General features: G+C 41.8%; 1 protein-coding gene across 3 annotated transcripts in view; it reads left to right on the top strand.

The window, feature by feature from the left end:
• FRMD4B (FERM domain containing 4B) overlaps window positions 1-27,496 on the top strand; it is a 373,580-nt gene that overhangs the window by 162,173 nt on the left and 183,911 nt on the right. The window contains exon 1 of one of the 3 annotated variants that reach the window (XM_047779090.1): window positions 7,213-7,900. The exons of 1 other annotated variant lie outside the window; for it this stretch is intronic. In XM_047779090.1, the coding sequence (XP_047635046.1) occupies window positions 7,739-7,900 (162 nt within the window). In that variant the 5' untranslated portion in view covers window positions 7,213-7,738. Of the gene's footprint in view, window positions 1-7,212; window positions 7,901-27,496 lie in introns of those variants that run through there. One more of the 3 variants, XM_047779088.1, reaches the window with a different exon arrangement.

The following is a 27,496-nucleotide window of genomic DNA, read 5'->3' as shown; positions in this document are numbered from 1 at the left end:
TTGTTTGTTCATCCTGTATGCAAAGTTTGCATCTACTAATCCCAAACTCCCAATACTTTGCTCTCTCATCCCACCCTGGGCAACCACAGATCACCTATATATCTGGGTCTGCTTCTGTTTTGTAGACAGGTTCATTTGTGTCTTATTTTAGTTTCCACATATAAGTGATATCATATGATATTTATCTTTCTCTTTTTGACTTACTTAGTATGATAATCTCTAAGTCCATCCATGTTACTGCACATGGCATGATTTCATTTTTCTTATGACTGAGTAATGTTCCATTGTGTATGTTATCACATCTTCTGTATCTATTCCTCTGTTGATAGACATTTAGCTTGTTTCCTTGTCTTGGCTATTGCAGATAGTGCTACTGTGAACATAGGGGTGCATGTATCTTTTTGAATTATAGTTTGGTCTTGATATATGCCCAGGAGTGGGATTGCTGGATCATATGGCAACTCTACTTTTAGTTTTTTGAGGAACCGCTACTCTGTTTTCCACAGTGGCTGCACCAATTTAAATTCTTATCCACAATGTAGGAAGGGTCCCCTTTCTCCACATCCTCTCTAGCATTTGTTATTTGTAGATTTTTTATTGATGACCTTTCCGACCATTGTGAAGTGGCTCCTCATTATAGTTTTGATTTGCATTTAAGATGCTTTTAAATTACATTTTCCACTGATTTGCAGCAAATCACCCAGCTTTTTTGTGCCTCAGTTTCTTTATACATGAAATGGGGCCAGCAATACCTTTCTCTAACTTCAGGAGAATATTGTGAGAATCAACTGATGCTATATGTGGAGCTGCTTTTATTTATTTTAAAAAGGGTGCTATATAGACCAATTTATTACTATTTTATTTTTGTCGTTGGTATGCATGTAAATTAAGTATAAATAAAAGGTGACAAATTATAGGGGTGGGAGGTAAGTCACAAGATTGGTACTATTTCAGGAGTTCCTGCCGTGGCTCAGTGGTTAGCGAATCCAACTAGGAACCCTGAGGTTGCGGGTTCGATCCCTGGCCTTGTTCAGTGGGTTAAGGATCCAGCATTTCTGTGAGCTGTGGTGTAGGTTGCAGACGCAGCTGGGATCCTGAGATGCTGTGGCTGTGGCGTAGTCTGGCGGCTACAGCTTCAATTGGACCACTAGCCTGCGAACCTCCATATGCTGTGGGTGCGGCCCTAAAAAAAAAAAAAAGGTTGATGCTATTTCTTCTTTCAAGAAGAAGGTCAGCCCTTTCCCTCTGATCTATGTTGCCTTCCTTGGAACCTTTATTCCCTTCAAGTGCTTTCATATCTACACTGATGACTTCTAAAATTAGAGCAAAAATTTCCAGAATCTGTTAAGTGGATTAACTAGTAAAAATGAATACCACATAGAGTCTAATGTATTGCTCCCCTTTTTGTACTTCTTCATGAATTGTCTTTCCTAATGAGCCAGGAGAATTTGATTTAATAAAATAAAAGGTGGTGTTTGGGGGGAAAGATGAGAAAATTTTGTTTTGCTTTTTTCTTCTAGAAGTAGAGTGAGTTTGCCAAAGAAAAGGAGTTGGATAGATGCCTCAATGCTGGATATTATCGAGTTTGTAGTGGCTTGTGATGCCAAAAAGCCATTTAAAATCACAAGGATAGCTTCAGAACTTAACCAGACTACTGGTCAGTGATGATGATAATGGCTTGTACCCTCCCCTTCAGCATCTCATGGCTTTTGCATGCTCTCATCCATCTCCTTCTTCTGGGAGCCAAGAATGAAGGATGATCCTTGCTCTCTCAGTCCAAGGGGAAGAGGCCAGGAAGCAGGGGTGGGAGGAGCAAGAACACCTTGCCTCTGGCTCCAGTGGGATTGAAGCAGAACCTGTCTCCTGCTGGCCTTCCGGCCTCCTCCTTGGGGTAGGATGCAGAAGGGGGAGGGGCATGCAGATCTCCTGAGGGAAGAGCCTCTTCTGCACAATTGCACAGCCCTCCCAGAGGCCACAAGAGGTGCTTGCTTTGAAGGGGGTACCTTTGCCCAGCAAACTCATCCCTTATGCATACTTAGGCCCTCTCCCAGGGTGACTTGCTGACTTTAACTTAATTATGTAGCCATTTCTATGATCCTAGTTGAGCCTTTCTTCTCACCCTGGAATTCTGCAGCTGCTTCCCTGCCCTTCTGCCTCTCAGGCATCCTCTCTCACCTTTTTCCCTCAAGTCCCACAAATCCGGGATCCCTCTTGCTGTAAAGCCCTCATTCTTACAGCTTATTATGCCTTGGACCACTGCTTCTGTCTGCCTCTCCCATCACCTCACTCTCCTGTACTCAGCCTTCAGGTCTCAGCTGCAGTGTCATATCCTCAGGGAGTCATTCCCAGGCCTCTCCCTCCCTCTCCCCCACATCCTGCATCACGTGTCTCTACCATATCCCTGGGTGGCAGTGCCCGTTTCCTCTATATTACTTGTTCAGATGTCTGCCTTTCTTACTCTAAGACTGACTTAGAGATTGTCTCTGTTTCGTCATCATGCATTCTAAGTTCGCCGCCTGCCACGTCTTACAAATCAGTAATTTTTTAATGAACAAGAGTGTGTGTTTGGGGAGTAGATGAACTTCCTTCTCTATTCACTGTTGAGACAAGCAGTCATTCGTCGATTCAAGCAATATTTATTGATGGCTTGTTATGTACCAGCCACATAAACGAATGTAAATAAGACCCTTTCCCTACTTTCACCAGTAGTTTCTGAATGGGCATGGCTACCACCTCACCTGGGGGCACTCAGACTGTGTGGAAGTGTTTTTTGCTCTTGATGTCATGTGGTTTGGGTCACTACTGGCATGTGGTAGGCAGAGCCCAAGGTCACTAAACACTTTCCAGTGGACGGGGTCCCACTCCTGCACAAGGAGGGACCACCCAGCTACCCCACCTCCACTCACCTTCAGGGACTCCTCAGAAGGTTTACAGTCCAACAGGGAAAAGTGGACTGAAAGAGGCAGTATTCTGTGGTACGTACATGAGAAATTTCTGTGGCAGCTCAAGACACAGAGGGGTAGGGGTTGTTTTGTAATGTGCCAAAAGAAGGCTTCAACCCTGCTGAGGAGCCTCTGACTTAAATGGCATAATAAAGCCAAAAACTAAAGTACCAAAAGAGAAAAAGCTCATGATGAAAGTGACTATCCCTCATTTTTATGAGAAATAACCCCCCAAAAAGGCACGTGGACATGATAAGAAATGGCATTCCAGTTCTTTCTCAATGGGCTTTGAGTCCATGACATCTCTTTGTGAGTGTGTGAAAACCATTATAGATTGATGGCCACATCCCCAATTTGCCTCTTGAGAAAACATCAAGAGGGAAGAATGTTTCCCCACAATGAGTGCTATGAGAGGAAGAGCAGGGTATGGGGCTGAACTTGACCAGGGTTCCTCAATCTCCACACCATTGACATTTTGGGCAGGAGAGGTGTTTGTTGTAGGGGGCTGTCCTGGACTTTGTGGGATGTTGAGCAGCCTCCCTGGCTTGTACCCACTTGATGCCAGGAGCACCCACTCCCTAAGTTAGGACAACCCAAAATGCCTCCAGACATTGTAGGTGGGGTTGCAAAACTGCCTGATTGAAAGCTGTTGAACTTTTTTTTTTTTTTTTTGGTCTTTTCTAGGGCTGCATCCATGGCGTATGGAGGTTCCCAGGCTAGGGGTCTAACCGGAGCTGTAGTTGCTGACCTAAGTCAGAGCCATAGCAACGCGAGATCTGAGCCGCGCCTGTGACCTACACCACAGCTCACGGCAACACAGGATCCCTAACCCACTGAGCGAGGCTAGGGATCAAACCGGCAATGTCATGGTTCCTAGTCGGATTCCTTAACCACTGAGTCATGATGGGAACTCTGAACTTGCACTTGTTTTTATCTCCCCTCAAGCCCTGTGCCAAACATGGTCAGTCAGAATTTGGCCCCACTGGCTTTTCAGCTATGAAGATAGTAGAGGTGAAAAATATCTGCAAGCATTTGATGGACTCTTTTTGTTGATGGGCAGAGGGGATCCTTGGAAGCCACTGTGATAGAACAGCTTATCTCCTTCTAGAGACAGGGGTTGGCATTTTGTGCTGTCCTCCTGGCAATGCTTTCTTCTTCCTGCTGATTGCTCAGAGGAGACCCTACAAGAGCCTTGGGGATAATGACAATTTCTCTTTTACGTCTGTAGAAGAACTCCCAGGCGTGTGGGCCATCCTGTCACCTGAAGCATCTTTTTAAGCCTCCGGAGAGAGCTACAGGAAATTACAGTGTATTGCAGGGAACTCTGATGCTGGAGAAGGGAAAAAAAAATTCTCTTCTTAAATTAAAAAAAAAAAAAAAGAAATTTCAGCAAGGTAATTTTGAAGTCAGCTTGATTTAGCTCCATTTCCCACATGAAATTTTAGACCAGCTTCAAAGGTGTGCATTTGTCCCACATGGCTCATCCATTTTAAAGAAGGATGCCATACCTGGGTCACTCTTTTCTCCACTGTTCCACATCTGGGTTCACTTGCCACCTAGTCAGCACCTGGTATGAAGAACTTGCTTTTTCTTCCCTCGAAGAGCCCTCTTTACCTAGAACTTCAAACTTCTCCTTCTGCAGGAGAGGAAAGCTGTTCGGATAAAAAGAAGCATCTGTGTTTATATTGGCAGGAACAAGATGTCTTTTCTTGTTTTGTATCCAGCTTGGAGCAACCACTGCTTCACTGGGTCCCCGGGAAAGGTTGACTGTGTGATGGGGAAGATCCAGCTTCAAAGAGTTTTTTCAGGAACTTAGAGAAAGTGAAAGAACTGCTCTCCCAAACCAAGTCACCACCAACTTTAACCTCCAACTCACATAAAGGGAGAGGAAAGCAGATGTTGAAAATTAGTAGACATATTTTTAAAAACACATTTTACTTATATCTTCTATCTGGGTACCAAAAAAATGAAATAATTCATGATTTTTGGTGATGGTGATAGTGATCATTTTTTTCCTTAGGGGGCTTACTAAACACTTGATACAGAATATTTTACAATCTTCCCCCAAATCCTATGTAATAGATTCCGATATTATCACTATTTTATAGATGAAGATGCTGAGGCTTTGCGGGTTTAAGGAGCTTGTACAAGGTGCCAGAGATCTTAAGGAGCAGGGGTTTAAATCAGGTGTGTCTCTCTTAGGAGACTTAGTTCCTCACTACCATGCCCATCTTTAGGGTGAGTCAGAATTCCCACTGATTGACCACTGATTCTGGAGGAGGCCCAAGAGCTTGCATCTCTAACAAGTTCCCAGGTGATGTTGATGCTGCTGGTTCAGGGACTGCCCTTTGAGAACGTCTCTTAAAACTACACCCATTTTCTCGAAAACAGTGTAATCACTGACTTTGAAAACCTTGAAGGAAAATGACTGAGCTTGGAATTGACCACGGATATTAGGCCTATGCACGGATAGGTAACAGCGATAGTGTTTCTAGAACATCTCTTCTGAGAGGATGGTGTCATGAGACGGAGGTAATTGACCTATTGTAGATTTTATTCTGGTATTCCCTTGGCTGTCTGACGTTTCTGAGAACAGTCATGCTGCATTGTTTAAAAATAATAATAAAATGTATCATCATCATTCATTCCTGCTCATGGGCCAGTTTTGAGGTCTCAATAGTTTTCCATTAGAAGGATGACATTTCTTTCTTTTTCTTCTTCTTCTTTTTTTTTTTTTTGGTCTTTTTGCCTTTTCTAGGCTGCACCTGCGGCATATGGAAGTTCCCAGGCTAGGGGTCTAATCAGAGCTGTAGCTGCCAGCTTACTCCAGAGCCACAGCAACTCGGGATCCAAGCCTCGTCTGTGACCTACACCACAGCTCACGACAATGCTGGTCCTTAAGCCACTGAGGCCAGGGATCAAACCTGCAACCTCATCGTTCCTAGTTGGATTCTTTAACCACTTAGCCATGACGGGAACGCCGACATTTCATTTTCAAACTATACGCAGTTCATTGTGTTTTGCCTGAGTGGGACCTAGTATATTCTGATTCTCTGTAAACACTGTGACTATTATCTTGGAAAATATCCTCGGAATGCTAAGAGTAGTTGAGCACATAGAGTAGATATACTGCAAAGAATGGTTTGTAAATCTTGGATCCAGTCTATGTCCTATTAATGCATTCAGCAAAAACTCTTAGGCAATTTTATTAGTAATAAAAAGAAAAGAGAAGGCATTTAAAAGTTTCCTGATTATGGTCAGTCTGAAAACAACGGGTGATTTGAGGACAGATTTTTGTGTTCTTTGGACTGGTTCAGTTTCACCTGAATTAAGATTTGAAACCTGAAACAAAGCTGATTTACTCCTCGATAATCTGTTCTGAAGCCTTCAGAGCTAGTTCAGGAGAAAGGCTTTGGTGCCTTTACCTTTTGGCCACTGAATATCAGAGATAAACAGCCCAGGTGTGAAACCACCAATAAAATACAGATAACTGTCCAACAGATGGATTCAAGGAAAAACAAAATCCTGAAATTTGCTGCAGTACTTTTGCTATAAGCAATGTTATACTATTATTTGGGACTGAAATCTACACATATTCCTAAGGAAAACAGGGACTGGTGATATATGGGACCCCCTCGGGCTCCTTTTCCCGAATGCCTTTGGCAATATCAATTCCTAGGGGGAGACTTTAAAAAGAACAAAAACAAAACATTAATTATCTGGTGACTTGGTGAGTAGTGGAACAGCTTCCTTCGGTTTTGAGTCAAGAATAAACTACCTGTGCAGGTTCATGCTGGCAGCAGCTACTACCCACGTCCAGAGGCTGAATTTTCCAGAAGCAAACCAAGTATTCTCTTGTGAGCTTCTCTTTCCCAAAAAACACTAACTGGAGGCTATTTGCTAGAGACCAAGAACATGCTTTGTGTTTCGCATGAACTGACTGCTGCATTTGCAATTAACACAATGTGAGAGGTGTGGGATCCTGCCCTGCAGCTGGCAGCAATAGGCAGGTTGTCATTTTCTCGGAGACCCTCAAATTAGGAGCAAAGGGAGGTTCTGAAGTCACTCACACACTCTTGGTCTGAGACTGATAGCTTCACCTACTGGCTTCAGCACAACCAAGGAAACAACACTCAGGCTGTTCCCCCAGGAGTGGGGTCCAAAGGGATGCTGCGGAATATTTTTTTTTCCTCTCCTGCATCTGTGGCTGCCCAGAGATATTTATCAGTGTGAACAGAACAAGATGCCAAGCAAAGACCGTAGCATGTCAAGTAAGGTGATCCCCCAAAGCCGATTCAGAGACTGGGGCTGGTGTGAGCGCGCATTTGTGGTGTGTGCGGGACGTGCAAGCCAATTGCGCTGAAATGCAGCTCCCCTGTTTGCCTGCAAAGAGTTGCTCCACTCCGCCAGCTGCCCAGCGCACTCGGGGAGCGCCAGGGGGAGTCCTCGCCGGCCCGGGCTTCCTGCGCCCCGGGAGCGCCGAGGGCTCGCCTGGCGGAGCTTAGCGCTGCTTGATCGGCGCTGCCAAAGATCGGGCGGGGTGGACACTGGGCTTCTGTGTGCCCGCTGCAGCCGTTGGCTGGCGGGCGCCCAATCCCGGGGCATGCCGCCGGAGCCTGGCCAGCACGCACCGTGAGAGACCAGTTTGGGGGCAGGCTTGACCCCTAGCGACCAGTAGAAGCCGGTATCGGGAGCCCAGGCGGTGGGGCCTCTGTGATCTATCCGGCTCGCCGGGCTGCGACTGAGGGAGCCGCCGGGCATCCCCCCCTTCCCCGGTTCAGAGGGAAGGAGGAGGCATGGCTTCTGTGTTCATGTGCGGAGTGGAGGACCTGCTATTCAGCGGCAGCCGCTTCGTATGGAACTTGACCGTGTCCACGCTGCGGAGATGGTACACCGAGAGGCTTCGGGCTTGCCACCAGGTGCTGCGGACGTGGTGCGGGCTGCGGGACGTGTACCAGGTGAGTCCTGGCGCGCGGTGCCCGAGGGCTGGAGCAGGATGCCGGGCGCTCGTGAGAAGCCAGTTCCACCTGTATGATTTTATTCTCCCTCACCTTCCACTGCTCTCTTTTTAAACTCCGAGCAGGCTGCTGGACTCTTGGGTCAAAAGCTCAGCAGCAATGGGTCACTGTTGCCTGACAAAGCTGGTGAATTTTCCCCGGTGAGCACGGGGGGCACTTGTGAATCAGTGCCTGTCTTTCCAGACATCTTTTACAGAGTGATGGTGTACCAGCGGGCGCTTAGCTCAGAAAGCTGTAGCTTTGCAGCAGAGGGTCTGTAGGGAGCAACTTTGACATTCATAGGATCCCTTCTTTTTCTTTGCCTTGAGGTGAAGGTAGGCATTTTAAAAGCAAGGGTTTTACCAGTTTTTGGTGTCTGAAGGGCATGAATGGATTTGCATTCTTCCCTTTTTTTTTAATTTCAGCTTTTCATCCAGCAGTTCCAACTTGCAAGGCAGAGCCAGGAAAAGCTGATTCTGTGTCTACTAGCTTTTGGAAGGAAGGACAGCAAATTGTGAACCTTTGCAGAAGGATGACGGGCTAGGGAAGGGAGGGGTGTCCTGAGCATTGGAATGCTTACGTTTGGATTTACTCCCTGTCATACAACACAGTCTCTTTATTTTCCTGCTAGGTCCCATCCTGCAGGCAAAAAATGCAGCAACTTTGTTCATCCTCTCTGGGGCTGTGGCTTCTGGCTTCCATTCATTCTTTTAAAATAGTCATTGTGGATTTCAAAGCCCTGTGCTTTGGTCTTTAATATCTTTGAGGTTAAAAAAAGAAGAACTACATTATATGTAGAAACATCATACCTGGTGTTAACCATAGAAATATAGCATCACATTTTCTTTCCTGTAATGCAGAATAGCTTTGTTGCAGTTCATGGAATCTCCCTTTTCTGACCACATTCTCAATATGGCCATAATTTCACATCTCATTGTATTGAGTCCCATGTGTGATCAAGCTTCAGGTGTTGACAAGCCCTTGCCTTCCATCAATCAGGCAACATTAAAAGACCAGCACCTGAGGTTAAACCTTGGGCATCTAAAGAATCAGCGGCCCCTTGTCCTCGGGTCATCCTTGTTAAAATGTGTGGAACGTTATACTTTGGGCTTTCCTGGCTCCTGCTTTGGATAATATATCTGGGATGTCTTGCATTTTGAAAGAATCCAAAAGCCAGCATTTGGTGGTTTGAGAGCATCACCAAGCTGTGGATATATCCCATCTGGCTGCATTACACATATCACCTGGGCTGTTAGAGGTGCCTCGCAGCCTTTTCCTCCCTTGGGAAGTCATTGCTTAGTTTGGACAAATGACCCTGATATATTTTTGGTTTTGCTTTTTAGCGTTTGAGAAACTTTCAAAAGGAAAACACAAATATTCAAGCCTCTGTCTCTCCGATGACCCAGAGGACTTATGGCTTCTCTGTTCTGTTAGTGACCCATTAAAAATGACAGTACCAGAAATTTGAGACTCCATGAGTTCTTTAGGTTGATCGGTGCTTATTTTTAAGCAGAACAAAACTACTAAATGAAAAATTTTCTCTTTTGTAAATGGGTAGTGACTGAACCAGTACCCTCTCATAATGATAAAAAGGAACGTCTGAAATAATGATGGTCATTTTATGAGTATTGAGTCATAAATAGAAAATGATCTGTGTCTTTGGAGAAAATTTTAAAATATTTTAAAACGAGAGAAGTATAGATTTTTTAAATTGTACAGCATAGTTTGTTGTTAGCAAAGAAATACTCTGCTTTAATGCCTTTCAAACTTGAGCAAGAAAGTAATAACATAAATGGTATGGAACTGAATGGCAGTAAAATAAAGTAGTTAATACCTTATGCTCCAAGCTAAATAGACATAGAAGTAAATCCTAGTTTTGCCTGCATGTGATCATGGATAAGTTACTTAATTTTACTATGCTTCAGTTTGTTTATAAAATGGGAAATATAATAGTACTAACCACAGAGATTTATATGAGAACTAATTGATATGTAAGATATTGAGCACAGTGCTAAAAGCTTGGAAAACAGTCAATAAATGTTATCTGCTCTATCAATTGAGATTTTTATTGTAATAGGAAATCCAACTCAAAGTAACCTACAGAATATAAAGAAGGAACTTTTGGAACTGAAAAATCTATCAATAGGATAAACTTCAGGTATGGCTTGATCAGGGCACTGTGCTTGTTCCCCATGACTCTTTCAGCCCCATATATCAACTCATCCAAAAAAGTGCATTTCTCACAGCCACTACCTATCCAAAAAAAAATTCTCCATTTGCACCCTGACAAGTCATCTTAAGGTCTGTACCACCCCAATGCCATGCATTGATTAGAATAGGGAATGGGAATATACTTCATGTATTCTCAAAGGGAATGATATGATCCCCAACAGGCAAAAATCAGGTTTTAGGGATGGAAGGGGCAAAAAAGTCTTAGTCTTTATGTATAAAGTGCAAGTGTATGTACAATACATCAACAAACATGTAACATAATTGTGGCCTTAGAATTTATGGGGGAGAGGTGTGACTAGCAAACAAACAAAATATCCTCAAAGGCTCCTTAAGGGGGAGTGATAATGAATTAAAAGGTTGAGAAACTCAGAATTACATTGATTGACTTAGGCCAGTGGGGAAGCAGACTCATATGTGAAACTGTGGGTGAGGTTGATTCCACCCAGACCACAAAGCTGCCGGACAATAGGGGAGGGATGCAGTGTCCACTGTACATTCATTATTAGAATCTCAAATCTAGAGCTCTTTAAATGAAGTGATTATTTTTCAAGAGAAGTACAAAGACTGATGTACAAACATGTCTAAGTATTTTTGCGACAGTAATTTGAGTTAAGAGGGTGGGGACCCTTCATTAGAATACTTATATCATACTGTTCCATATTATAAATTCTAAAGCATAGAGAGTGTTCTACTTGACTGCTGAAGTGTCTGGCCTGTGGACTGGAAACACCATAGGGTTACATAGTTTACTGAATCCAACTTTTTATCATCTTGGTGAAAAAAAGGTGTCAGTTATCTTGCTCCTAGTCTGAATAGTCTTGTTTGTAAGAAAATCCAGAATCCAACCACTCTAGAGAGTAGAGAGGGTGGGGCAGGAGCTATCCATTACACGAAATACCTGGAAGTCCCCTGGGGATGTTTTGTTTATTCATATACTGTAAGTGAAATGAGATCTCTGCCTATTCATAAGGAACTTGGCAACCATGTTATTGCCTGGCCGGCACAGCCAGGGAGGCATAATTTCTTTGGAATTGAACACTTCCTCCACTTCTAGATATTGGAGAGGCAAGAGACTTAATTTGCCAGAAACCATGAATAATTAAGATACTAGCTGTAAGGCATTTCTGTAGTCAGGGTACTAAATAAAAAGCAGACTGAGGCTGCACTGAGGCTGCCTTTTAGCAAAGACTTACTTGATGAGTGAAGGTTTGAATTTGTTGAAGCAGCAGACATGAGACCCTCACCTTCAATTGGGGGCTCACCATGAAAAGCTGATATATCTCTCCTGCTTATATCTTGCCCGGATGGGTTGCATTACCCCAATTAATTAGTTTAACAGGCAGTTGAGGCAGAAAATGATGGGAGATGAAAAAGGATCACCACCCTTTGCTTTTTATTAAGTGTGACATGTTTTCACAAAGCCCTCAGTTCGTTACTTGGGAATAAGTTGTCCTTTTGTGACCAATGTCTCAAAGGTAGAATTTCTTGCAAACCCTGAATGGAATCATTGCCTCCAGCAGGAGGCAACTTGGACAGACTCTAGGATACTTAAGTGACCTGCAGAGGCTGGGTCACCTCCTCTGGGCAGGGAGCTGGCACTGAGTGGGTGGCATGCAGGATAGATCACGGCAGAGGCTATAGGCTCAAACTTGAGCACATCTGACCTTGAGCGGATTACATTTTTTCTCTGAGCCTCCTTTCCTCCTGGGTGAGAGGGAATAACTGTAGTACTGGCATTATGGGTTGTGAAAAATTCATGAGATAATGTATATAACACTGACTGCCCTCTGTGGCATAAGCCAATACTCAATGAATGTTAGCTTTTGGTTATGCAAATGACCTAACACCAGACCCTCAGAAGGTACTTTATAAAGGGTAGCTTAGGGTGTTCCTGTTGTTTTTATAAGTGAGGTTAGTTCTCTGGAAACTGAATTCCCATTTTTACATGCAAAGACACTAAGAGAGACTGTGGAATTCCCACAGCAGCGAATATAAGGTGACCTTTGGGTATTTGGACTTGTGTTCCAAATAGTAGACCTACGTTTTTTTAAGACCCATACAAAAAAATCTAGGAGGTCACAGGCAGCAGTAAGGTCTCTAAGGAGATAATGTCTTTATTATTCCAAGGCTCTGATGATCCATAAATTGGTAACACATGAACTTTTCATCCCAACACATTGGTTATGAAAGACCAGTTTCCCCAGAGAGCAGTACTCCATTGGGCATTCAATGACCTGTGTTCATTTCAAACTATATAACCTTTGCTTACCCTCCATTCTCCACAGCCTCTGGAATTCTATAGGCTGGAAGGGGGTGCTGACAAATTACAACTTGCAGGTGAAAACTGGCCTGCCTCCTATTTTTGTAAATAAAGTTTTATTGGTGCACAGCCCTGCTCATTCAATAGTTGATACAAAGACTGTATTGGCCACAAAGCTGAAAATATTTACTCCCAGGCTCTTTTCAGAGAAAATTTGCCAATCCCTGGTCTAGAAAAAACTGTATATTGGGCAGAGAAAATAGAGAAAGAAAAGTTTAGAATTCAATCATAGAAAAAGAGAACTTCAGGGAATATGGAAGAATTTTCTCATAAAAATCCATCATCACTATGAAATGAATAAATATTAATAATAATAAATAGATGTTCCATGTGCCTTTACTAGATCCTTCATTGTAGAACATGTTTGGAGTGATTCATTGATTCATCTGCCTGTTTATTTATACCTAAAATAATTATCTATCGGGTGCCTACCATGTCCCAGTTACTGTGCCAAGTTGTTAAAGTCAGATAGATGATTACCTACCCTCAAGGACTCAATTGTCAAGTAAGGGAGACAGTTAAGGAGATGAAACTCAGTGGAAAGGCCTGGCTCAGGACCCCTAGATGCACAGAGGAGGCAGTTTCAATCAGACAAGATTAAAGCCAAAAGGGAAGGGATAGGAGCCAGGGAAGCTTCCTAGAGGAGGTGACTCTCAACCTGAGTGGGGGACAAGTAAGAGTCGGATGGGTAAAGAAAGGTGGAAGGACATTTCAGGTGTGGGGAAACAAAGCTCAGGTGGGGCGTGTTATAAAGGATTTGTCAAGGCTGATGAAGAAAGAGAGAGACAGAGTCATAGTCAGAGACAGACACAGATTTTGATTGAGAATAACATCCGAACTGGAATGATCTTTTATTTTAAGGTTAGTCTTTGATGTTTGTCTTCAGAACTTGGGGGGCAGGGAACAGGCTGATTTAGACCTATCCCTGGCAGCAGTGAGGATGATGGACTTGGAAGAGGGTGACATCATGGCGGCAGTTTTACGGAGGAGCAGTTCAGAGGCTGGAGCAGTGATGTAGGTGTTTTAGTTGGGATAGGATATGTTTTACTATGGCAACAGACAGCTCCAGGATCCTAATGGCTTAAAGAAATAAAGGTTTAGTTTTTTTTTTTTTTTTTTTGTCTTTTTGCTATTTCTTGGGCCACTCCTGCGGCATATGGAGATTCCCAGGCTAGGGGTCCAATCGGAGCTGTAGCCACCGTCCTACACCTGAGCCACAGCAACGCGGGATCCAAGCCGAGCCACGTCTGCGACCTACACCACAGCTCATGGCAACACTGGATCGTTAACCCACTGAGCAAGGGCAGGGACCGAACCCGCAACCTTATGGTTCCTAGTCGGATTCGTTGACCACTGTGCCACGACGGGAACTCCAAGGTTTAGTTTTGGTTCACCGTACCTGTCCAATCACAGGTTGGGTATAAGCTCTGTTCATCACTGTCACTCAGGCTCACAGAATGTTCCTGTACATTGCCAGGTGCCATGATAGAGAGGGAAGACTTTTTCATGGCTTGGCACTGGCAATCAAACCCTTGACGTCAGAGTAGCTCGTGTCACTTATCTCCTCCTCGGTCAGAGCTGGTCATGGAACCCACTCAACTTCAGGGCCCAAGAAAAGCAGTCCTGCCATGGAACAGCATGAATGCTGGTGCAGATTTGGTTCCTTAGGAAGCAGACTCTGAAGCAGAGATGAACAAGCAGAACATTTATTAGAGATTTGTTCTGAGGATCAACACTTGTAAAGGGAATAGAAAGAAGTAGGTTTGAGCAGAGAGAGAAATTGGGTTACAGTGCAGACTCAACGAAGGCCTCTGGTGAACTCAAGGGTAACCGCCAAACTGAGAGCTGTTCCCACTTAGAGCAAGAGGGCTGGATCTTCCTCCCCACCTTCATCAACCCATCATTGGAGCTGGGCTGCTCTTGAATAAGCTGTGTGACCTTGAAGCGGGTAGCTCTATTTTAGGAAGGGCAGTTCCCAGAGGGTCTGAGAACTGACAGCTCAAAAAAAAAAAAAAAAAAAAAACCACCTCCAGGCAGCTGATAGAATAAGTCTAGGCAGCACATCACACAGCATCTTCTACAAACGTCTGCCCAACAGGTGCTAGGATCAAAGCTTGAACTGCAGCAGGGCCATCAGCAAGGAAGCAGAGTAAGGATCAAATTGATGTGAAGGATGTAGAATTTAGCTCTAAAACATGGCCTGACAATAAGAGCGGTCTCCCAACTGGATCCTGCACTCTGTTGAAGGAATTGGGCGACCATGGAGTAAATTACTAGTAGCAACACATACAGAAAAAAGCAAAAACTTAGTTGATAAATGAAACATGAGTCTGCTTATCACTGAGGAAATTCATCTTCTCCCCTTTCTGGTAAACAAAGACTAGGGTTTTATGGCAGGAAATTGAGATGCTAAGATACCCCCAAACTGAGAAGGAAAACTGTTGTAATGTTTTAGCCCATCACATGGCACAAACAAATTTCTAAAAAACTGTATGATTTAAGGTCAAGAAGATTAGTCTCAGGATCTTTAAAAAGCATTTTTGAACCTCTTTTTCAAGCTTTTTAAACACCAAATTAAGACTAGACTCCTGCCTTTTCAAGTTGGTATTTGTTTTTCTCCTTCTATCCTTTCTTGATGGAGCTACAGCATAAAATAACTGCTTGTTCATCCCCTGCTTAGGTTCAGTCTGAACTCTATTGTGTATATTTGTGATGTCCAATTTGGTTGTTGTGGAAAGTGTGAATAAATCAAGTGGGGAATAAGATCTGTAGTTCTAATTTTTTTTCCATTTTTTAAAATTTTATTGAATTATAGTTGACTTATGTTGTGATAATTTCTGCTCTACAACAAAGTGATTCAGTTAAACATATACACATATCCATTCTTTTTTAGATTCCTTTCCCATATAATTCTTTTTTAAAATATATATATATGCACACACACACATTCTTTTTCTCATATTATCTTCCATCATGTTCTGTCACAGAGATTGGATATAGTTCCCTGTGCTATACAGTAGGATTTCTGTGTAATCTAGATTTTATAAACAAGACCATGTGACTTATAGCATGTACAGGAGACAGAAATTAAGCTCTTAAGAAAAAAATTGAAATTAGCATTCCTAAGTAATTATATATATGTGTGTATATGTACCTACATAATAGATATAAATTCTGGCATCCTTGAAATAAACTTCTGCCATGAAAGAGGCTGGTAAATATAGTAAATTAAATAATACCATTTTCCCTAATGTCCTAATCATTTCCAGTTTCTTGAATTTTGTGTTTGGGCAAAGCTTATTGCTTAAATATTTTCTCCTTAGCTTATACTTTTATATGTCTTACGACCCTGACTGAACTCATAGATACTAATTATTGAGTGGCTGCTGTGTACTTTGCCATGTCCCTGGCACTTTACATGCATTATCTTTTTTTAAGAACAATGCCTTTGGGGGAAGATTTCAATATATAAAAATATAAAGGATAGTATAGATAAAAACCCATGCACCTACCACTCAATGGTAAGGCAACTTAACATTTTGCCATGTTTGCTCCAGATAGGTTCTTTGTAATGTATTAAAATTTTACAGAATCATTTGAAACCACTTTTCTTTTCTTTTTTTTTTTTTTTTTTTAATTTTATGGCTGTACCCATGGCATATGGAAGTTTCCAGGTCAGAGACTGAATCCAAGCTGTAGCTGCGACCTGTGCCGCAGCTGCAAAACCCTGTTCTGAAGTACATGTTTCCCCCACCCCAGGCATGTTTTTATAATTTAACATGTGTTCATGTCTGTAGATGATATGTATTATATTTTGTGATTTTACAGTTTATGTAAGGACATGTCATTCTGCTAACTTATTTTTCTCTGAATAGGCTTTGGGTATTTATCTCTAACATTTTTTTTGTTTTTTGTTTTTTTTTTTTTAGGGCCAAAGCCACAGCGTATGGAAGTTCCCAGGCGAAGGGTCCAATCAGAGCTGTAGCTGCAGACCTACGCCACAGCCACAGCAACACCAGATGCAAGCTGTGTCTTTGACTTACACCACCACTCACAGCAACGCTGGATCCTTAACCCACTGAGTGAGGCCAGGGATTGAACCCGTGTCCTCAAGGTTACTAGTCAGGTTCATTACCTCTGAGCCACAGTAGGAATTCCTATCTCTAACATTTTAATCCTATGTTCCATTGCGTTAAACATACCAACCTCTTGTTGATTGACAATTTAGGATGTTTATAAATTTTCAGTATCCCAAAATACTACACTGAAATTTTACAAAAATTTGTCTCCTTGTGCTTGTGAGCAAGAGGTTCTCCAGGGACATACTAAAAGGGAGACTTACTAGGTTTTACTTTATTAGATGTTGTGCCTTATCTCTTATAAGAACTCTTCAAGATAATATCATGAGTCCTCCTTTATTGGTTTTATACACTTATTAGCTGGTAGAACATGGTGCTGGAATTTGAACAGAGCTCTAGCAGACTGCAGCACTTAGCCTCTTGCCACTGACTTGCTGCTTTATTAAAAGGTAAACAACACATAAAAATAGAATCTCCTTTATGCACTTATTCATTCAGCAAATACTGGGTGAAAACATAGCTTAGTGCTTAAAAATGAAGTCTGCAAACTTCCTGAATTCAAATCGTAACTCACCTTTCATTAGCCATGAGAGTTCTCTGTGATTTTTCTCATTAACTTCTTTTCTGCTGTAAGATGTGATTATAGTACCTCCCTTAAAGAATTATACTTCTGGGATTGTTATAAAATCAAGTGCATTGATATTTAAGAGGACTGAAAATAGTGTTAGACATATGCCTGGATGGATGGGTAGATGGATGGACAAAGGGATGGATGGATGGACAAAGGGCAGGTGGTTTGGTGGATGGACGAATGGATGGACTGATGGCTGGCTGGCTGGATTAATCTCTGATAAATAGTTATGTTCTTATGTGCATTGTTCTCCATCTTATGCATATAAATAACCTTTGGTGCTTCTGAAATCTTGAGAAGCTTTTTCTTCTTCCTCCCCTCTATTCCACATTAAGAATATAGTCCAGTGTAGCGAGTAGGAAAAGGGCCCACTGATCACTGCACAGAGACATTGTGCCCATAGTTTCATGGTACAGCACTTTATCAGGAGACTCTAGCATTCCAATGCTGCTGTCTTCTTGGTTTATTCTATGAAAGTGAAGATTCTCACAACTATTTGTTTTATTTCTGTCTCTCCAGCAGGAAGCCACTAAACTTTCTCCCTCTAGATCCTAAACCCCACCCCTTATGACTAAGAACCTTCTCATGCCTGAAGGCTCTGGTACCCCATTGACTGCTTTCTCATCTGTGTAAACTCTCTTCTGATCTGACTCTCAGATCTGCAACTGCCAAGGAGACCAGTTATTACAAGTGTCATGCTACCCTTGGGTAATGTAGCCAGCAAATGTTTTTACAGGAATTAGTTTGTCTCATTAAAATGTGATTAGATGCTTATTAGCTAAGAGAAAAAAGAGCTTAGACAGAAATAGGGAAATTGACTAGACTTTAGTCAGCTGGACCTGAGTTAAAATCAAGGCTTCATTGGAGTTCCCGTCGTGGCTCAGTGGTTAATGAATCCGACTAGGAACCATGAGGTTGCGGGTTCGGTCCCTGCCCTCGCTCAGTGGGTTGACGATCCGGTGTTGCTGTGAGCTGTGGTGCAGGTTGCAGACGCGGCTCGGATCCTGCGTTGCTGTGGCTCTGTTGTAGGCTGGTGGCTACGGCTCCGATTAGACCCCTAGCCTGGGAATCTCCATATGCTACAGGAGCGGCCCAAGAAATAGCAAAAAAAAAAAAAAAAGACAAAAACAAAAAAAAAAAACAAGGCTTCATCACTTACCAGCTGTGTGACCTTGAGCCAAGTTACTTCATTGCTCTGAGCTTGTTTCTTCTTCAAAAGCTAAAATCTACACTTTTAAAAATTTTATTTATTATAGTATCTTTCAATTTATTTATTATTTATTATAGTATCTGTCAATTTATTATTTACTATCTGTCAATTTCTGCTGTACAGCAAAGTGACAACATCTACACCTTAAGTTTGGATAACAGTTAAAAATAACATTGATGGGAGTTCCCATCATGGCACAGCGGAAACGAATCCTACTAGGACTATGAGGTTGCAGGTTCAATCCCTGGGCTCGCTGAGTGGGTTAAGGATCCGGTGTTGCTGTGAGCTGTGGTGTAGGTCGGAGACGCAGCTTGGATCTGGCATTGCTGTGGCTGTGGCGCAGGCCAGCAGCTACAGCTCCCATTGGGAAACTCCATATGCCACGGGCGTGGCCCTAAAAAGGACAAAAAGACAAAAAAAAATTGATGAAATGTTTTATATATATGTGTATATATAAATATGAATATATATAGATATATATATATATAAATTGAGAAAAGGTAACTTTACAAAAGTAAAAATTTAGATCCATTCATAAAGTTGATCCTAAGCCTAAAGTTGTCATGCTGGTTGTGATGAGTGCAAAATGTGACCAGGATTTAAGTGGAAATGCCCACATTTATTAGCTGTGTGATGTGGGCAGGTTACATCATCACCCCTAGCTTCCTTTTCTTGTGTATATGATGGGGATGACAATAGTGACCACTTCTAGGGGTTTTGCCAGAATAACACAAGGTCACGTAATAAAGGTCTCACCAGGGTGCCTGACTCACAGTCAGCAGTTAAGAAGTGTGACTTTTACTTAATGAACACTTTGTATGTGTCAGTCATAGTGCTGAGCATTTCATATTTACCATTTCATTTCATTCTCCTAACAAGGACATGAAATAGATGTTATTGAACCCATTTGGCAGATGTGGAAACTGTTTAGCACTGTTAAGTCACTTAGCCAGAAGCAAAGAGTGGAAACTCAGATCTGTCTAAATCCAGATCCCATTCCTTCAGCCATGGAATGGGCTTCATTTGCAAACCACTCAGCCACTTCCTTTTCTACATTTGCCTTCACAGAATCCTTCCTAGCACTTTCTCAATCTCTTTTCTCTGCCTCCACAAAACCCTGTAGCCAATGTTAGTAAACTCACTGAGCCTTAATGACTAAATGTCATCTTCCCTCTACTCTCTATTCTCAATCCAGCCTCCAGAGTGATTTTTGTTAAAAGTAAGTCAGATCAGGTTCCTGTCCTGTGTAAAACCCTCTAACGACCTCCCAACTCTGAGAATAAGCCAGTCTCACTGTACCTACAAGGCCCTGAGTGATCGGTGCCCCCTTCTGCGTGTTCCCCACAAACATACTCAACTTCTGATCTTTTTGTTAGTTATTAGTGTTATATTCACTGTTTTTATTTGTTTGTTTATTGCAGTATAACTGACATATCACATTATATTGGTTTCAAATGTACAACATGATAATTTTATATTTGTGTGTGTGTATATATATTTGTCTTTTTAGGGCTGCACCCATGGCATATGGAAGTTCCCAGCCTCGGGGTCTAATTGGAGCCGCAGCTGCCGGCCTACATCACTGATATTTGTATATATTATGAAATGATCACCACAGTAAGTCTAGTTAATATCAGTCACCATACATAGTTACACATTTTTTGCTCTTGTGATGTGAACTTTTAAGATCTACTCTCAGAGTTCCTGTTGTGGCTCAGTGGGTTGAGAACCTGACATAATGTCCATGAGGTTACGGGTTCAATCCCTGGCCTTGCTCAGTGGATTAAGGATCGGGCAATGCTGTGACTGTGGTGTAGGCTGGCAGCTACAGCTCCAATTCGATCCCTGCCTGGGAACATCCACATGCCACAGGTGTGGCCCTAAAACAAACAAACAAACAGAAGATCTACTCTCTTAGCAATTGTCAAACATACAATCTAGTATTATTAACTGTGGTTGCCATGTGGTACATTACATCCTCATGACTTACTTATTTTATAACTGGAGGTTGTTATAACCAGTTATAACTTTTGACCCCATTCACCCACCCATCACCCCTGGCAACTGCCAGTGTGTGTTCTCTGTGCCTGTGTGCGCCCTCATCCTCTGGTCTCAGCACCCAACACTCTTTTTCTAAGTCTTCTCCAGAACACTGACCTCTTTGCTGTTCCTTCAACCCCACCAACCACATTCTGACCTCAGAGCCTTTGCCCTTGACATTCTCTCTGCCTGGAACTTTGTCACCCAGAGGGGTTCCTGTGGTGTGCTCTGACCCTCACTTTCTGCAAGTCTTTCTTCAGATGCCACCCAACCAGAGGGGCCACCCCTGACCATTCTCTTACCCTGCTCTATTCTTCTCTGTAACCCTATCACCACCTGACATTAGGAATTTATTTGCTTATGTGCTTATTGTCTCCCTGACCAGAATGTTAGCTGAAGGCGTGTGGAAACTTTGCTTTGTTCACCGAGGTATCCTCAGTGCTGGGAACCTGATATTCCTTCTGAAATATTTCTGAACTAAATGAACAGAGGAATCTGCTTTACATTTTAAGAAGCTTGCTCTAGTCACTATAGGGGGGAGTGGTTGGAGAGGGGTAAGAGTTAGGGGGCCATTTCTGATGTCCAGCTGAGGGACAATGGGGGTCTGGGCTGGGTTGGTGGCTGCATGTGGTATGGGAAGACACTAAGAACTGGGAGGAGGAGTTCCCTGGTGGCTTTGAAGTGAAGGAGTCAATGTTGTCACTGCTGTGGCTCAGGTTACTACAGCGACTGGGCAGGGAGGCAGGGTTGGAAATGTGGGAGGAGAATTGAGAGGAGGAGGAAGCAGCGTGAAGGGGACTCTGTCCAAAGAGAATGTTTGCAGTCTCTGTAGTTTTGGAAACATCAAAGACAAAAGCCATGTGTGTTGAAATGTACTTGTATGTGTGTGTTTATTCTTTCGCGTTCTGGAAAATAGCCCCAAGTTGGGGTAAGTTGATTTAGAGTACATTTGTTTGCATTCTCTTAGTGCCTTTTCATTCAGGAAGCAGTGTTGTGGAGAGCAGAAAAGGTTATTTCCTCCAGCCCCTGTGAAAACGGCTCACTCAGGGACCCAGCTTCTGGGTACAGCCAGCTGCAGGTCCCCACTCGAGCCCAGCCCAGGGTGGGGAAGTTGGCAGTTTCTGCAGTTCTCGTCAGCTCTGACTGTCAGTGATGGCTGTTTCCTGTGCCCAGCCCTGTGGTTAAGCTCTGGAAGGTGCCCTCTTTGGCCTGACCAGTGTTGACAGCCGTTTCAGACATTTGGCTTTCCCTTCTTGTCCTTCTGTGGACGTGGCTTATCATCCTGATCTTGTCCTGGGTCATTCCCACCCCCTGGAGTTAAGGATGGAAGGACCCTTTAGATGTGCCTGGATTCTTGTGAGAAAAAAAATTATTTCTGGTCTTCATTAGTGTTTAATTAAAGGCTTGCTTTCCCTAAGTCTTTGGCTGTGTCCAAGCTTTTTAAAAATCTGCAAGCACAGACAATATATAGAGAATTTGACCCTTGAGCGACAAGAGATGGTTATTGTGTCTAATTATTAACCTCAAATAATGACAGAACCATAATCTTCTAGAACAAAAAGGAATAAAAGGCATTTCCCAAATATTTCGAAGATAAAGTATGTTTACTTTTAATAAGTAGTCCAATATCAATTTTTAAATGAAATTAATGTTTCAGTTTGAAACAATTTTGGTACAGGATGTAAGGAATCTTAACCGTCAACTCATATTTAAATTTATGGGGTTTTTCCTTCCTTAAGATTTTTATAAATTAATCTTTCTAAGTATTGATGCCAGATATAGTTCCAGTTAACCTCATAAGATTTTTGCTCTCAAATTCTTTTTGGAAATGAGATTTGTTTTTAGTGAATGTGTTTCTTCCTTTAATAAACTTCAGAAGCCAACTCTGAGTTTCAAAAAAAATGTTTTTTGAGTTGTTAGTGCCAGAGTTTGAACAGTACCCTTTATTCACTACTGAGTTGCATGAGTTTAAATTTTTTTCAGACTCATATAGTCCATTAGGTTACAGATATAGTAAAAGTTTGCCACACCTTTACACTGTATATTATGTCTTTTAGGTAAATCAAATTTATCCTTTCTGTCTTTCTTCTCTCTTTTTTTTTGGTGTATTTTCTCTGAGCTAAATAGATCACATTTAAATGTGTAGATAAATTACGTATATGTGTATATATTTGTGTGCATACATATGAAAATGTATAAAGACTCATTCATATCTATGTGTATATGTATAAATGTATAATTTATACATAAAATGTATAAATAACATATGCATAAAAATATCACGATATGTGAAGTTTTTCCAGAAAATAAGACCAGGAGCCAACATATCTACTAAATATTGCTTTTTGCCCCAGTCCTCAACATCACTTCTAAAGTTATATTATGGGAGTTCCCGTCGTGGCGCAGTGGTTAACGAATCCGACTAGGAACCATGAGGTGGCGGGTTCGGTCCCTGCCCTTGCTCAGTGGGTTGACGATCCTGCATTGCTGTGAGCTGTGGTGTAGGTTGCAGACGCGGCTCGGATCCTGCGTTGCTGTGGCTCTGGCGTAGGCCGGCGGCTACAGCTCCGATTGGACCCCTAGCCGAAGCGGCCCAAAGAAATAGCAAAAAGACAAAAAAAAAAAAGTTATATTATAACCTTAGCCTATACTAGTAAAATGATTAGGTTCCATAATAGATTGTATTTTTTAGGAAGTTGCTTTCAATTTTGATGAAGTTCAGCAAATGAAAATTTGGTAAACAACTTCATCTGTTTCCTTTGGTTTAAAAAAAAACCAAGAAATTAGAAAACCAGAGAATTGGTGATGTGCAAAAGCTCCCGTCTCACCTCCTGGCTTGGCTGAGCTCACTGGTCTGTGAAATGGGGCCGTGCCTTGGGACACACTGGAAGTACTGGGTGTTAAGTAGAGAACAAAAGAGCAAGTTATTCAAAATACAGCTCTTGCCCTCTTCCTTTCCCCAGCAACCCCATCTAAGAAAGAGGTATAGGTGGGTGGTTAAGGGTTTGAGGGACCAGTGAGCAAAGAGATGCAGGAAACAGCCTAGGAAACAACTCTGCTACCTTCTTTGACCAAATAGTTCTATTCATTATTTACAGGTATTAATGGCATCAGTCTCTTTTAATAGAACTTGTAATGTGATGAACAGCTCTACCTGTTCCCTTTGAATGATTTGCACATATCCTTTGGGAGCTAAGGATGTTGGAGTCTGATGGATGTGAGCTCTAATTGTGTGCCTCACCCTTTACTTGGTTTTACGACCAGAATGTGATGCCTTGTCCCTTTTAGCCTCGATTTTCTCATCTCTAAAATGGGAACATAATATCTTATCATACTGTTGCCAAGTTTAAGTGAGAGAATGCCCTGCAACTGCTCACGCTGGTGTCTGGGACGTGACAGGACATGTCAAGAAATTGTAGTTTAAGAAAAAAGACCCTGGTTACTACAATAGACCCCAAAGGAAAAGGAAAAGTCTTAGAAATGGGATGCTTACTTCCTCTCTCTCTAGATGAAGTTACCTAAAATATATATAAAGAAAGAGGTGGATAATTTTGAAGCAGAAGACTGATTTATAATTTGGTAATTTTGTTACAACATTTTCATGGGACAGTATGGTTGTATCCAATAAAAATACAAAATATGGGCCCTCTTTGACCAAACATTTCCATTTCAGGAAATCATCTTAATAGTATAATGGTATATGTGTAAGGATTTTCATTATTTGAAATAGCAAACCACCAGAGACATGAGTAGGAGAATGAATAATGAAATGATAGTGTCTCTGAACCATGGGGGTCTATGAGATCAGTAGGAAGAATGAAGTAGACTTATATGTCACAGCTCCCCAGAACTGTCAGTGACCTATTTTAGGGTAAAAATAAACGGAAAGGACAGAAAAAATGTAGGATGTGTATGTATATGGGTGTGTATGTGTCTATAGAGGCAAAAAGACATTGAAATTCCTGTTTGGTATAGTGAGTTAAGGATTCAGTGTTGCTGCCAATTATGGTGTAGGTCACAGCTCCGTCTCAGATTCAGTCCCTGGCCTGGGAACTTCCGTATGCCACAGGTGTGACACAAAGGACAAATAAATAAATAAAGGTAAGAAATGTGTGTAAATGTCCCTGTACATGGAGGACAGTGTTGGAAATATATGCAAAAAACCATTAATAATTCTTAGCCCTTGGAGATGTAAGTGGACAAAGGGAAAGGTGTCTGCTTTTTTTACTTTAATAATTCTGAATTTAAATTGTTTATGGCAAGAATGTATGTAATTTTTGTAATTTTGTAAAGCTTCCTACTCAAAACATTTGATCCAGGCTGTTGTGTAGAGGATTCCTAGAGACCCAGGATCTGTCCAGTTTAACCTTGCATCACAATACCCAGCATGTAGCAGTGTCTCTCCAAGTGTTTATGTAGCATGTCTGTCTAATAATGCCATTAGTTATTATTGATGTGATTACTATTTTTAATGATTTTTATTTTTTCCATTATTGTTGGTTTATAGTGTTCTGTCAATTTTCTACTGTATAGCAAAGTGACCCAGTCTCACACACACATGCATTCTTTTTCTCACATTATCCTTCATCATGCTCCATCACAAGTGATTAGATATAGTTCCAAGTGCTATACAGTAGGATTTGATATGATTACTATTGAATAAAAAGCAGTATATGTGCTCCTTGGAGAACCATAGAGTTTTTTCCTATCATTAAAATAGCATAAGTCCATAAATTTAATTGTTATTGAAATATCTGGCTTAAAAGTAAAAGTATTTTATCAATGGTATATATTTACCAGGTATTTCCTAAATGTATAGTGACATGCATAATACATTAACAGAAATTTTTACAGAGGTAAGATCATTCTATACATCTTAGTTTAAAATGTATCTATGGAGTTCCCGTTGTGGCGCAGTGGAAACAAATCTGACTAGGAACCATGAGGTTGTGGGTTCAATCCCTGGCCTCGCTCAGTGAATTAAGGATTCAGTGTTGCCGTGAGCTGTGGTGTAGGTCACAGATGCGGCTCGGATCCCATGTTGCTGTGGCTCTAGCGTAGGCCAGTGGCTACAGCTCTGATTAGACCCCTAGCCTGGGAACCTCCATATGCTGAGGGTGCAGCCCTAAAAAGGACAAAAGACTGAAAAAAAAAAAAAGTATTTATTTCTGGAGTTCCTGTTGTGGCACAGTGGGTTAAGGATCTGGGGTTGCTGCAGCTGTGTCATAGGTTGCAGCTGGAGCTCACATTCAGTCCCTAGCCCCAGTAGCTTCCTTATGCTGTGAGTACAACCATTAAAAAAAGTATTTATTTACTCACTGACACATCTTAGATACTGATCTAGCTCATTATTTTTCATAACTGTTGTGTATTCATGGTATGAATGTACCTCAATTAATTTCACCAATTCCGTATTAATGGGCATATAGGTTGTTTCCAACTTTTGCTAAGGCAGTGCTGCAGTGAACATCCTTATATGTAAAACATTTGTGGGAGAATAACTTTAAGATACATACCTTTTTTGGAAGGAATTTGGATTTCCAAAAAAAGTTGTGATGCCAATGAGTGAACAAAAATCCTTCTTTTCTATACTGTAGCCAACAGCTTTTGATTTATACCATTTCTACTAGTGAAAAGTTTATATTTTATGTCTGTTTTCATGTTATCTCCTTAGTTAGTGGAGCTGTCCAACTTTTCATAACTTTCTTAAGGGCCCTGATGCCTGAAACACTGGAATTGTGCTTGCCTGAGAACATGAGGGAAAGCATATTCTGCATTTCATCACAGTATAAATTAGTGTGCATGCTTTCAGAGTGAAATTTAGTCTCTTAGAAAATGTTATGGAGTTCCCATCGTGGCGCAGTGGTTAACGAATCCGACTAGGAACCATGAGGTTGCGGGTTCGGTCCCTGCCCTTGCTCAGTGGGTTAACGATCTGGCGTTGCTGTGAGCTGTAGGTTGCAGACGCGGCTCGGATTCTGAGTTGCTGTGGCTCTGGCATAGGCTGGTAGCTACAGCTCCGATTAGACCCCTAGCCTGGGAATCTCCACATGCCACAGGAGCGGCCCTAGAAATGGCAAAAAGACAAAAAAAAAAAAGAAAGAAAGAAAGAAAATGTTTACCATCTCAAAGTGATGTGGAATATCCTTATATAGTTAAAATAAGTTTATGTAGAGTGTTTCTGGTTAAAATCCAAGTGTCATAAGGATAGATTTTCATAGAATCTCTTTGCCATGCACTAAAGTCTTAAGATTTACAAAAAGCTGCAAAGAGTTCTTTCTTTTTACATTCATTATACTGTTTGATTTCATACTATGGTTTCCTCAGGTACAAATTAGTGGACTTCAACAGTCTTTATCTCTGTAAATGTTCTCAACTCATTTAGATAAGCTTGAAAAGGATCACCAAGGCTTTATTTATTACTATTTTTTTCAACAAAGGATAAACCTTAGGGCAGGAGAATAGAAGATGCACCATTTATTTTCTCCTTTTCACCTTTTCTCTTTTGAACGCCCAAGGCCTTCAAGCTTATTTGGCCCTCTAAATCTGTATTTATTAACTTAAATATAATCTAGCCAGAGTTGAATTCTTTCAATGAGATTTCATAGCCAAAAGCAACCATGAAACTGTCATCTGTCTCGTTTTGGAAGGCACCAGAATGGATTACTTGGGAGATGACTGAAACTGCTGGTCCTGTTAATGTCATGGTTATTTGAGAGAATGTACCCTGCGAATGAGAATGAGTTGACTGTAGATTTGTTTGTGTATAGAGTTTCACCAGAGCTGGCCCAGCCAGCAGTAAATTGGAATTGCTTCAGGAGATCCGTCAAAGAGGGCATTTTTCATGTGTTAGCTGGCCAGGACTGAGCCATCTCAGGCTTTCTCTTAGCTCCCATCTCTCTTTTGGAGGTGCTCATCAGAAAAGTAGCTAAGAGGCAGGTCCCTGTACAGGCTTCCTGCTGTGGCCACCAAGGGACACAAATCTTCTGTTTGCCCCACCCCTACTCCCATTCACCTAGGAGGCAGGCCTGAGGCCTCAGCCTGG

This window comes from Phacochoerus africanus, chromosome 1 (genome assembly GCF_016906955.1).
Source record: "Phacochoerus africanus isolate WHEZ1 chromosome 1, ROS_Pafr_v1, whole genome shotgun sequence".
Taxonomy (NCBI): Eukaryota; Metazoa; Chordata; class Mammalia; order Artiodactyla; family Suidae; genus Phacochoerus; species Phacochoerus africanus.
Note: the sequence above shows the minus strand (reverse complement) of the source record. Positions and strands in the feature narration are given on the sequence as shown.